Source organism: Ixodes scapularis, unplaced genomic scaffold (genome assembly GCF_016920785.2).
Source record: "Ixodes scapularis isolate PalLabHiFi unplaced genomic scaffold, ASM1692078v2 PGA_scaffold1__304_contigs__length_218370807, whole genome shotgun sequence".
Classification (NCBI taxonomy): Eukaryota; Metazoa; Arthropoda; class Arachnida; order Ixodida; family Ixodidae; genus Ixodes; species Ixodes scapularis.
The window spans coordinates 154,307,973-154,321,306 of record NW_024609846.1 but is presented as its reverse complement, the minus strand read 5'-3'; the positions used below and the strand labels follow the sequence as shown (position 1 = coordinate 154,321,306).

At 43.2% G+C, this 13,334-nt stretch overlaps 1 protein-coding gene across 1 annotated transcript in view; it reads left to right on the top strand.

The window, feature by feature from the left end:
- LOC115310859 (solute carrier family 13 member 2-like) overlaps positions 1-12,551 on the top strand; it is a 44,438-nt gene extending 31,887 nt beyond the window's left edge. Inside the window, exons 4-5 of the mRNA XM_042290381.1 lie at positions 3,475-3,609; positions 12,393-12,551. Coding sequence (XP_042146315.1) covers positions 3,475-3,609; positions 12,393-12,551 — 294 coding nt within the window. The remainder of the gene's footprint in view (positions 1-3,474; positions 3,610-12,392) is intronic.
- Positions 12,552-13,334: the final 783 nt, after the last annotated feature.

The following is a 13,334-nucleotide window of genomic DNA, read 5'->3' as shown; positions in this document are numbered from 1 at the left end:
ACGCGTTCCGGTTACAAGTTTCATTTGTTAAAAGAAAACGTGTTTCCGTTACAGTTAAAAACATGGAAGGCATCGTTACATATACGTTACATTTGTATTTTGCTAATTGCAATAGTCATTTAGAAAAAAAAATTATCTATCCCATCAGATGGCAACATACGAATGTTAGTGATTGCGTGCGAGTGGTCTGTCACAATGCGTTAACGGTAAAGCAATGCTTGCAAAACGTCTACTTCTCCCCCGAAGGAACGACACGTACCTGGTATCAAAACAACAAGGCGCCGATCACCACCTGGAAAACATCCAAGGACGTAGGCTGCAGCTCTTTGTCTTAATAGTTTAGATAATTCAGACTGGCTTATGTGTTTCTGTGTTTATGTGTGCACGCTTAAAATACCGAGGGTTTTTTACCACAACTTACTTTGCAAGCAACAAATTCTGGAACTTCACTCGTTGAAGAGACACTAAATCCAACGCTTGAATTTGGCCTGAATTTTTTCACGATATGATTGTTGTGGCAAATAATTTGAATGCCGGAATTAATTACCCACGCAACGTCTTGATAATGCACGTACCGATATGTTGTATTGCGCAACAAATTGACGAAAAACAACGAAGTTTTTTCCGGAATTCATTGGTATTTCATTGAACCGTTCTTGTATGAATGTAAATGTCCGTCAGCGGAATATTCTTCATTTGTAGCTGCACGTTTTATGGTGAATAATGCTGTTACTTTCGGTAGTCTCGTGGCTGATGGTACAGCGACTATAATTGCCCTGAGTAACACAACAACATGGACACGAGTTGATGCTCACGTTATGTGAAATTGTGTCTTGAAATATTGTACATGGCGCGTGTTTTTGCGCATATCATGCCTTCGTTTTCTATATGTTTGTACCGGTGAGTTGTTCTCTCCTCTGACTCCCATAGTGATATGATCAGAAATTGTCGAGTTATAGTGTGATGCTGAGTTGAACTTGCTCTGGGCATTTTGTTGCTGCTGGTTTAGCACGTCAGAGTACGAAGGCTGGTGTGGCTGTTGACAGATCTGGTGACGCTGGGTTGGTCGGTCTGGGCGAGGATGAAGTGGAAAACCCGAAAAGGAGCCAGAGGAAGGATTGGGTTGGAAGGGGGGGGGGGGGGGGGCGAATGAGCCTCAGTCTTGGGAAAGGAGAACGGTTGCCATTTATTGGTCCATTCAGAATCTCGTATATCTGGCAACTGCTACTGCTTTAAAACGAGAACAGCCTGAGAGCAAAGCACAGTCATTAGGCTTCAATCGGCACACTTTGGGTTAGTTTTGTTCATGTACTCCTTGTAGCTCTGTGGTCCTCCGCAAATTTTGCATCTCTGTTGACCGTGATAATGTCTCGCAATGTGTCCGTGTCGTTGGCATTGAAAGCATTAGGCGGGGATCCAAAGTATTCCATTACGGGGTGGCTGGTGAATCCTAACAAAACTTTTGACGGCATTAGCTGATCTTCTGGCCTGTCATCTGAATATTAACGAAACCTATTGGAAACTCAATATAAGTAATCTCAGCAAACTTTGCAAAAAACAAATTCATTTTCAGGCAAAAGTAGGATGGTTTTGTTTTATTTTTTATGTGGGCACTCTAATAAATATTCAAATTAATTAAATTATTAGCCGTTATCACTTCAAAAAAATCACACATGTCATTCTTTAATTTACTGTACTGTTCCTATAGTTTTGTAGTTTTCAATCAATTCAGCGTGTTTAAAAGAGGTCTGGTTAAAGCGTCAAGTATTGTTCAGGCACCTTTATACAGCGCTATAATCCTGAGAATGACTCAGGGGTTAGCTAGATATTTATTAGATGTTTGCATTCGTGCTAGCTTTAATATCTTGATAGAAATGAGGCTAGGCAACGTCAAAACTGGAACTATGCAAGGCTCCCCAGGCTATACACCTTTTACACAAGGGCGCAGCCATCTTGAATGTCGTCACTTCTGGTATGCGCTAACACATCGTTTTAATCTCTCCACGCCGTTGGAATGTGATCGCAAAAAATGTGTGACTGCCGCACATTCTTGTTTTGCCTCAAGTGTAGTTTCTTGCATATTCCTTATTGAAATATTTGATTATTTTTGGCCGACATACCAGATACCGAACCCACGTGACTGAGAACGAAAGAAAACAAAACCTTCTATATCAGAAGAGTCATGTCATTAATCCTGGCCAGACTATAGAGGATGTGAAGAAGAGTTGCATATCTTCTTCGAGTGCCTCTAATGCAAACTCCATTTCAGCTTCAACGCGATCGTCAAAACCTGTTACCAAAGTGCCTTATTTGTCGCAAAGCAGCAAGTTGCATGAATCAAGCTTTAGACTGGCATCGATCGAAGACCTCCAAAAGCACGCCGTAGATGGCGTTATTTGAATATTTATAAATGCATCTGCTTTTTTTTTCTTAAAACATAAATCACAAAGTCATTTCTTTCATATCAAGTAGTGGTCTAGGTAAACGCCAATCTTGGCATAAGCTTGGCAAACCTAAGGCCCCAACTGGGCCTAATACGGCTTTGATCTGAGGCGTTAGATAGTGACAGATTTATTTCCTTTGGAGTTTCGCCTTTTCACTGGCTCGCCGCATAATTGTCAAAAAGCCACATTCGAGTAAAAGATGCCGTTAGAATCCGAGGAACCAGCAGTGAAGCCTAACTCCTGCACATGTTTAGCGATTGAGACGCAAAGTTTCCACATGAAAACCGAACAACCAGAAGTGGAGACCAATCCTTGTACTCGTTTAGCGATTTAGGCCTCAAGTTTCCAGATGACAGCCACACTATCAACGGTGAAGCCTAGCGTTGGCACTTGTTCGGTGGATTAGTGCCAAAGAAGGCCAAGTTTACCTCTGCCTTGGTTTCTTTTAACTTTTTAATTCCCTGAATTTCCAGACAGAAACTGAATTGTGACCCAAAGTGGTATCTGGGATATGTTTAAAAGTTTCCTGGATATTTCCCCTTTTCTTGAAGTTGATTTTTTTGTATCTGAAAAAAATACAAAAAAATAACTATATCTCGATACAAAGGTTAAGTAAGATGTGCTGGGAGATTCATGTACTATCAGCGGCAATATGAGCTGGTCCAGTCTAGTGCTAGACAAATAGAACAAAATACCGCACAGAACGTCTCCTGTAAGCTAAGCTATAGAAACTGACTGCCACAAAGCGATGTTAGAAAATGTGGCAGTTTATTATCTTTCTTATCCTGGAAGTTCCTGTGCGTCCCGCATGGCTTTTGTCCCGCCCCAGCCCGAACGCCACTGGGCCAGCTCGAATTGTCAGACCCTTTACCCTAGGACTAAATGTTTCTTGATAGACATATATGTATTTAAAATCCCCTTTGAACTCCTGACCTAGTGAATAACATTCCTGGCGGTCGCTAACAAACTGTTGTTCTAGAAAACCCTTCTAGCAACCAAGGTCAGAATTTGGAGCGTCTGGTCATTTCAGGCGACCGACTCGGGGGCACCACCTGTGTTCTACTTGGTGCCCGTGAGTCTCGCAGCCTCAGTGAACATCATCATGCCAATCTCACTGCCGCTGATTATCATACGGGAGTACCTGGACATCCCCTGCCTGCAGATGGTGAGAGCAATGCGCCCACTTGTTGCCAAACATTGCGTGGTCTGAATTTTTAAAAAAGCCACGCTTATATAAATCCTTCAAATTCGTTCAGCATTTTTCTCGTTCAATTCAAAATTCAACCCCTTTATACGCTGGTAAAATGACACGTTACCATTTAATTCAAAGTCACGCTGGAGTTATTAAAACATATTGTTGTGCTAGCTAGGATGATTCTTTCGATGTTGAGAAGTTGGGTGTGTTCAAAATGTGGACACAAATAGGTAGAGAAAGACGCAGGTTAACATCTACCTCTTTTCCATTACTCGCCAAGTGATTCTACAATAAGCAGCGATCTGCACCAAAGCTCTTCATGATTTGTTGAGGTGCATATTCAGGCAGCTGAAAAATGGTAAATGATTTCCCTTTATAAACATGTCCTGCTAAAGCAAGTGTTAAAATCGCAGACTCATGTGTGTGCATTTAGAGAATTGCGTCTAGGCCATCACTTTCTTTCTGCTTACTGACCGTCGTGCCACGTCAGTGCCCGCACAATTTTGTATGCTACGGGAAGTTACCATAAGGGCTATATGTATAAGTCTAGACTCTGCATTTCTTTGGAACCCTGCGAAATTCATATTGGACGCATAAATGCGTCCGTAGTAATACGATAACACCATCGACAGGTATCATTCGTGAACATCAGTCTAGAAATTCCCTTCTATATCTCATAAAAAAAACAAGGAATCCATTCATGCAAATAATTTTTCTTAGCTCCTGTTTTCCCTTTTCTTAGTTCAAACTTGCAATGACCCAGAACTACGTTTAAAAAAAATATATAACATTTTTTTATAAAGAAAGCTTTTTTAAAGCATGGAATGCTTTTTAACGAACCCCCTAATACCAAAATTGTGTCCGTCCGTCTGTTTTTCCGTGCACTTCCCCCTAAAGTTGAATAGGAAATTCTTGCCACGTAACGGGAGGGTAACACGTCACACTATGACTTGTCACCTTGACGTCAAATCACATGACCACGTCGCGCGACGTCAACTTATATGACGATAATATCACGTGACATCATGACTTGAAACTTTGACGCAAATTTCCCCGTTAAATTTAGCAGGAAAATTGACAGGATGTGGCCGGACGTCACTTGACGTCAGGTCACGTGTCACCATTACCTCGCGGTGTCAAGTCCTGGAATCCCAAGATATTATCACGGCTAGTCACGTGACCTCAAAGTTTCCTATTAAATTAGGCGGAAAAATTAATAAAGAACATGTTATTCACTCTCCAAAACAATTGATATCTTCTAAAAAGAAATGGTACAATCGAACTTCAATACTCCATTCCACGCAATACTTCAGAGATCGAGGTTGCTGAGACTTTGTTTTTGTGACTTTTAATGTGCTGCGTCTTATTTTATAGAGAGAAGTTGTATCCCAAATATTTTCATAATGTGAACGACGTGTCTAGCCAAAACTTCGAAAAATATTACAGGATGCTGCAATCGGTAATTGGTTCCTTGGATGTACCTAAAGCACATTTGGCCATTTAGACCGTGGTGTAGACTTTAGTATATATACAATATTTTCTTAAAATCGACACTGAAATAAAAAGATATCATTTTAAAGTCCTTAGGTGGGACACGCACTCTTTAAAAAACTGTTTCCAAAAAAAAGAGTATTTGCGCAGTTTTTTAGGCGCCACGCGCTATTTATGTAGGGGCTTTTCGCACGCCCATCAGTAAAAGAAGCGTAGCGAGCTACTCTCCCTTTTACCGCTCCCATTGGTTGGCGAGATGATTGACACCTGGAGTGTTCACTGTAAAATTGTTTTTCCGCGCCGCGGTAGTCTTTTATTCGATATTGTTGTAAAAATTATATTTTCCCATTCGATTTTTAACAATAACGAAGACGGCTGCCGGCGTCTGGGACGAGCAGTTTCTTAGACATCGTGACTCGTTGAGCTCGTCAATATTTATCAGTGCGAGTTTATTTTGCGTTCTCTAAGATGTTTAGAAGAGGATCTCAGCTACCCGACGTAGTCGGGAGTAAACGACTGTTGAGAGCACACGCCTATGAAAGCGCTGTGTGGGTGGTTGTGTTCATAGTTGGACTGGGGTAAACCTAGCGTCCCACGTCAGCTACATTGCTTGATCTGACTTGATTTGTTCATGTGCGCGTATTTGTTGCTGAATGAATGTGTCGGTTGCTGTAAAAGCGACCCGCTACTTTGAGAAGCGTTCAGCCGTCGTTATCTCCACCGTGGTATGAGTCCTGGGATGTAACCTACACAGACAAGAATTTGCGGGCCATTTGATTGAAAGAAATCGGAAGTTTGCCACGCATTGGGCTTGTACAGGTATGCTTCCGTCATTTTGCTTTGAAAGGCCTGTATTCCGTAAATTTAGAGCAGTGCACCAGGATCGCTAGAGCAAATATTTTTATGTCGCGTTTTAATTGTGCATTAGTACCCTTTCCTCCCTGCTCAAGGACGTTATGTAAGAAAACGACAACAATATAAAAGCTGTAATCACTGCATATTTATTTTGTTGACATTTTTCAGTTCTTGCGGGTCGCCTCTTATCGTTCACATCGACGCTGACATACTCATGTAATGGACCGTGGCTGGTGCATGATGGAACGCTAGAGCGCCGTTTTCTTGTCGCATCTTGCGAATGTTGCAAACCATTTTAAACGGGGGAGCAATAACAGACGGACGCAAACGATAGCGAACGCTCACGCGGAGCTTTCATAGCCGTGTCTTACGGGCGTTCCAGGTGGGAGTAAGTAGAGAGGGTTCTAGTATAGCAGATGACGACGTCGTACGCTGCCTCTCGTTTGCCCGCAAGAATAGAACACTGTTTCAGAAGGCAGACTAGACGCACCGAATGTCACGACAGGAAGGCATTAGGCTCGTGAATATTAATGCTTAAAACCAAACTTGTGCTCGTTACTTAAAAAATGAAAAAAGATTAGTTACAAATTACGAGCCTCAAATGTAATGAATTACCGTTACAAATTACTTCCGCTGAAAAGTAACGTATTACTTTACTAGTTACGTTACAAATTACTTTCACGTTACGTTTTCCATACACTTATCCAGAAAACAAGAGAAACAATCTCGATATTTTTCAAAAATGTTCTGCAACACTACTTTTCACTTCTCATACGACCGTACTATCTACCATAGTACGGGCGTATGTAAAATTGTAAAAATCTAAAAATGAAATAAGAAATAAAAAAGTTGTATTTAAGAGAAAGAGAGTAGGAGCACTCCGTTCACCTGTAAGCTGACACAACACCGAAAGCTGGAACCACGCCCGCTATCCCGCTAGCTTACAGCCTCCGGAAAGGATTCCTGGAATTGGAATTGTGCACACAAAGCTAGCGGTGCGCATGCTCAGTAGCAGTGTCTACCTCCGTTACGAGATATGGAGCTAAAGAAGCGGTCCACGAAGAAGCTCCCATTGGACTCGGGTGTTTCGCCTATTGTTCACAAGAAAAGAAAAACTTGGTTCTAACGTTACAATGTATATCCAATGCAGAATGCAGGTGTCCCAGCTTACCTTCATGTGTTTCCGTAGATTAGAGTTTGTTGTTCTTGCTGATGACAATATGTGTTTTTTCGGCAAGCAAAGTGTGCACTGAAACTCTAGGTTTCCGTTCTCCTTAATGTCCTGAATTTTGAACATCTTATTAAGGGAGGGTCGTGGAGACGACGGACACTCCATGACCGAAAATTCTACCAGTCAAAGAAAAAGTGGCGGTTACGGGTTATCGATCGTTCATCGGTTCTCAATTTCAGACCAATATTTGTGAAGGCCAGGGGAGAGGAGGGTGTAGAGAGCGGAAGAAGCCGCGGCCATCGGTCTTTCAAAAGAGTAGAGGATCACACCACTTTTACGCCTTCTCTCTCTCCCTCTTTCACCACTCTTTAGACGGCCTACCCCCCCCCCCCCCCCGCCTCCCGCAAAGAGAAGAGTGGACTTGACCGCTATGCCCAGACAAGTAAACCAAAAGAAGTATCGTCCGTACCCTCGAAGACGATGCTCTTAACCTCGCGCCGGGCGCTATTCAGCTGTGCCTCAAGAGCTTGCTAGAATACAGTAGCGCACATCAAAGACAAAGAGAATTCTACTCTTTCGCGCTAGGCTACATCGTCTGTTACGCGAGTTGTGAACCGGCGAATCGAGGGGGTACGGACCCGCGTTTGATGTCTGTGCAGGGGGCGGAAGACGTTGAAGAAGTTGGAAAGGGTCAAACGATGTAAAAGACAAAAACAGATAATCACTAAGAGCTTTTTCCTGCCCGAGAGAAGAAATGCACAATGGAAGGTGACTGAGAGCCTACCTGGTGTTGTCTTACTTGATCTTTGTCTTTCGTATATTTGTACATGCCTTGCCCGTTTTTCTAATGTTTCTAGTGACCTGTCATACAAAAAATTGTGGTTCCTTTCTGCTATTCTCCCCTTCCTGATGTTTTCTAATTTGTTGAACCTACTTTCTTTATACTGCTGAATATTCTGCTTGTATTGCTCCAGTTACTGTATTATGCTCATATTTTTAAGACGTAACGAGTAATTGACGTAATACGTCGCCAATATTTTGTAACGAAATTACATTATAAATTACTTCCGAAAGCAAGTAGCGTGGTAATTACAAAATTACTTGCAAAAGTAACGCGTTACAAGTAACCCGTTACTCGTAACGGATTACTTCCCAGGTCTGTTTAATACCGTTTCATTGAATAGGCGAGCTGGCTAATCCAGACCGTCTCCGGATGAATAAGCAAAAGGCGAAACGCTACTGCGATGCAGACTTGTACACGTTACTGAAAAAAGTAACCAATTACAATTACTATCACTTCACTCTAAAAAGTAACCGCTTACAATTACAATTACAGCCTCAAAAAAGTAATCGAAAAATTACTCTAAAGTAATCGATTACTTCCCACGTTACTTTTCATTGAAGTTGTTTTTTTTATTATTACGGTGGCATAATCTTAAAAATCGCGTGCTCAGTTGTTTAAAAAAAAAACAAAAAAACCTTGACCATTTTTGTTAAGAGCTGAGTGAGCAACGCCAACACACCTTTCGTGAAAAAAAAATGAAAAAAAGAGCGCTGTTTCAGTACATTACTCGCAAGAGGCTGGATAAGGTCAATTTACATACCCCGACGTAGTCTCTGGTGTACCAAAAAAAAAATGTACCTACGAAACGAAGGTTAGTGAGGTAACCTACTGATCGTCGAGCCCGTGCTCACTGGTTTCGAAAAGGAAAAACAATTCACCGTTGCCCATAGCTGAAAGATTCCAGCACATCTAACCCCTCACCCCCCCCCCCCCCCCCCCAAAAAAAAGAAAAAAGAAATTGAGAAATTTTGTAATTGGTAATTTTGTAATCGATTTCAGCAAAAACGTAATTCAATTACAAGGATCGTTACTCCTCAAAGAAAGTAATTGAAGCGTTACAAAACTACAGTAAAATGGAATCAATTACAAGTAATCCATTACTTGTAACGCGTTACGTACAAGTCTGCTGCGATGTCAGTATGCTCTGGAAGAAGTCGATTGTGCACGTGCAAATCTGACGCTATTACTAAAACTAATAAAAGCGGAGTTACAAAAAAAAAGCACCCTTTGTACAGTCGTGCATTTCCTTCCATTTTTCAAAGTCTATAGTACTTTCTTTTTATGTTTGACGTGACGCTACGCCGCCGCGATCTTTCTTCCTCCTGCGTTTATGTTTTTTGTTTGCTTCTTTCTTTCTTGTGCTTACTTGACGTTCGAACCATCGCGTATTTTGCTTTGTCTTGTTTGGCTTAGTTTTTACTTCCTTTCCTTCGCTTCGTCGCTTACTACCACCGGTTCCTCTCCTACGCTATGCCCGGACATTTGGAGGGCCGTCTGCAACTTTGTTTTTTTTTGTTTTGTTTTGTTTTTCACTGTCATCTGTGATAACTTCCTATGTTCGCTCTCGATTGTGTTTCTGGTCCAAATCTTTATATGTGCTTTGCGACACTTAATAAATATATTAAAAAGTGTAACCTCGTCATAGATTTCTATTCGGATTTTATTTGAGTACGCGGTCACGTCTGCTATGGGTCATCGTTGGTTGATCAACCGGGCATAGACCAACGCATACTTGGAGGGGCATAGTACGGTTGATCGAATGCCATTTCAATAAAGTACGTTTTAGAAAATGGGCACGATTTATCGAAGCACTGTTTAGAGTTCAGCTGAAAACGCACTTGAGGCCGCTGATCGGCACTCATAGTAAAGGCACGGTGTGCAAAGATTTCCTGGACGTGCACGTCAACACGTACGTGAGTGGACTTTTGAACTGCTTCGCCAAGCGAGCAAACAAACAACCTGTCAAAGTCACTGGCAAAAAAACGCGAAATAAAAAAAGGTCACACACTGCTAGCACGACGCAGATTGCAGCGTGTGACTCTTATTTACCAGGTAGTGCGAGCTGGACTACGTTATTCCTTTCCTCTATTTTGTTATTAGTTCGTGCTAACGCAGCGAAAGCAAATAAACAAACGTATAACGTGCACCTAAAAAAAAAAGTGGAGCGGTTTTTTTTTGTTTTTTTTTAATAGTTTTGTCGTGTTGCTTCCGCTTTGTTTATAGTGGACTCAACACCAACGGCGAGCACCGCCTACTAATTTTCGATGCTCCAACCGACGCCCCGTACGATCGCCGTCGTTGAAGGATGTCTTTGCTGGGTGATCTGTATCTTTGTATCGTCTGCTAACTTCCTTGTTTCATTCGCCGTTGTTCGCGACTGTTCCCCATTTCTTTTTATTTTCGTCTGGGATCGGGACCCCATCTCTTCTGCAAAGTTCGGAAAGTGTTTGCAGGGCCCTTTTTCTTGTTACTTTTGGTTTTTGTAAAGGTGCAGAGCGTGGTGCACTTGATCTGGTAAATTTAACATGTTCGCGCACATTTTATAAACACCTATTCAGGTAAGAAATTGTGACAACGCAGTTTGTAACGGATAAACAGTAATATCTTACGACGTAGTTCGAGTAGCTAAACGCCTTTTTTCCGCTTCCCAGATGCGCTTCAAACGCGTGTGATTTCCCTGAATGGCGTAGGAGACCTCTAAAGAGACTGCTTTACATTTGTTTGTGCCCGCTTTGTTATTTGATTGTCGTAGCAGTTACGATCAGTGGATTCCGCTTTGGAAGCGGACTGACCGAAATGAATTGTTTCTGCTGTTGGGGTGACAACGCTCGAGGACGTCGCGGAGCCTATGCGGAGGGCAAGTTCGTCTGCTTCTTGGGCAGGAGGTAGCGGTGACGTCAGAACGCCGAGCCCTGATTGGCTGATCGTGACCCCCTATTTGAGCGTCGTCTGCTCCTTTGCAAGGTCGTCTGCTCGAAACGTTGTCTGCGTCTGTCTTACCTATCTTGCGACTTTCAAAAGTGCAAAGGCCAGATTCACGAAGCGATCTTACGCCAAAAATGTGCGTAAGACAAAACGTGAGAACAAATTCGTATTCACGAAACGAAATTATCGTACGTTTTGCGCAGGTTACGACGGAATCCTACGACAGCTCCGAAGCTGTCTTACGCACTCCTTACGATCAAATCAGCATGGCCGACAGCGTCGCTCAGTTACTTGGTCGCGACGACCAACAGACGTTTATTTTTGTACGCGCTCTTCTCACGCGTCCCGACTACAAGCAGCAAAAAGAAAGTAAAAAGTACTTGAAAAAAACCGCGACGAACAAGAACGCTAGATCCACAAACACCCGGGAAATGCTCCAAGGGCCACGATTCCACTGACCCCGACCAAGCGAGCTCGGCAGATAGGCCTAGCAGGCACTCCGACTCGGCGCAGCGGTGCTGCAACAGTCCTTGGCCAAGACCGTCTGCCCACGACCGGCTGGCGTACTGAATGGAATATGCCCGCGTGACCCTTGTGAATCCTTCCCGTATTATACTTTGATTACTAACCTCAATTTTAGATTAAGAGGTCAATCTCTTCCTCTTGTCACCTCCTTGTTTTCAGAGGCAGCGGTGACTCTCGCCGGTAAAAAAGCGGTGAATCTCTGACAGACGCAGGAAAGGTAAAGCGGCCATCGCTTTGACTAGCAGGCGTAAAGCAGACGACGTTAAAGATTGAGGAGTCTCGCCGCACACGAAGGGAGGGAAAAAGTATTTGGGAGGGAACTTGCGGACACTAACACGCTCCACTCTCGGTTCTTAGCAAACAAACCTCGGCGCCTCGGGACACCTCGCCAGTGAGTCCGACTTCTCTCCTGGATGCGCGTCTGCTAGTTGTGTGTGCTAGTTGCACAAAAATAACGTACCGCTCGAGTTATTTTGTCAGCCCTCTCTGAAAGGCGAAGTCCAGCTCGCTCGTAAAGACCTGCACTTCCGAAAGTCGCAGGTAAGGTAAGACAGAAGCAGACGATGCTGCGAGCAGACGACGTTGCAAAGGAGCTGATGATGCTCAGATAGGGGGTTCGGGTCGCGATCACCCAATCAGGGCTCGGCGTTCTGCCGTCACCGCTACTTCCTTTCTCATGCGCAAAAGAAGGAAATGAGCCCACTTGCGAGGCGTATACTTTTCGATTGCGTCGTCGGCTTCCGTAGACTCCGTGTCCGCTAGAGGTGCCACTGTCACGTTCGCCGCCGCTCTCATAGGTTTTCGGAGGAATTTCCAGTATTGGCGAAGCTATATCGTATTTGGTGGCTCGGAATCTCGGTAGGACAGAGTACGTCGGCAATGGTCTCTTGGATAATCTGCGAGTTCCAAAAAATGTTTTATTATCTTTTTCTTTTTTTTCAGTTCGCTTATGGTGCCGGGCTCAAATTCATCGTCCTGGCGGTAACCTTTGCGTCGATGAACACTTTGGGCACCCTCGTCTTCGCTGGGAACCAAGTGCACAAAAGCTCGGCAGCTGCTCATTTTCATCACTTAACGGGCATGTCTAATTTTACGAATTAGTGTGTTCCCAGAGTATATTTTTACCACGATTTGAAATGATGCAATCAACCCTAGCACACCACGGACTTTATTAAACAACCTGGTTTTGTTTATTTATATATTGGTTAAATGATCCTAAGGTGTTCTGATCCGAGAAGGATATTTGAATAAAATACTGATTTGCACGCTGCAGTTTATGCTACAGAGGTGATGGTACCCGGTGTTTATTGCATGCAAAAACCAGGGTTTCACTAAGTAGTGTGACGATCGTGCTTGCCACCATATAACTGAGGCTTAAGAAAACACGCTGGTTAATTCAGACATCTATTCTAAGAACCACCACCTATCAACAGTTTCTACATGTGACTATTGACTTTCCAAGATCGCGCATTATTTAAATTTATATAATAAAGAACTTATACAAAAAGCTTTATAAGTGTTTGGATCGAAGTTTCTTTGTATTTTTTTGCATCCTCTCTCCCAGGGCCAACATTGGTCCTTGTAGTTTTTCCCACACGCTTCAAAGCCGAACGAAGGAACCTGTCGTCCAACTCTGAACCTTTAGCAACTCGACTTGAAAATAGCTCCATACCTTGAACTTGAACCGCACAGATATTGTACAATATTGAGCGCTATAAAAAATTAGGAACGTTTTAGCATCTCCTGGCTCTGTTACACACGCGCATTATTGGCATCAAATCACTGGAGCATCGCATGAAGTGGAGCCATCAGGGGTCTCTAGACCCCGGCCCGCAGGCCCGATCCAACATGCAGAGGTCTTGCGCTCGGCCCGCTGCGGATAGC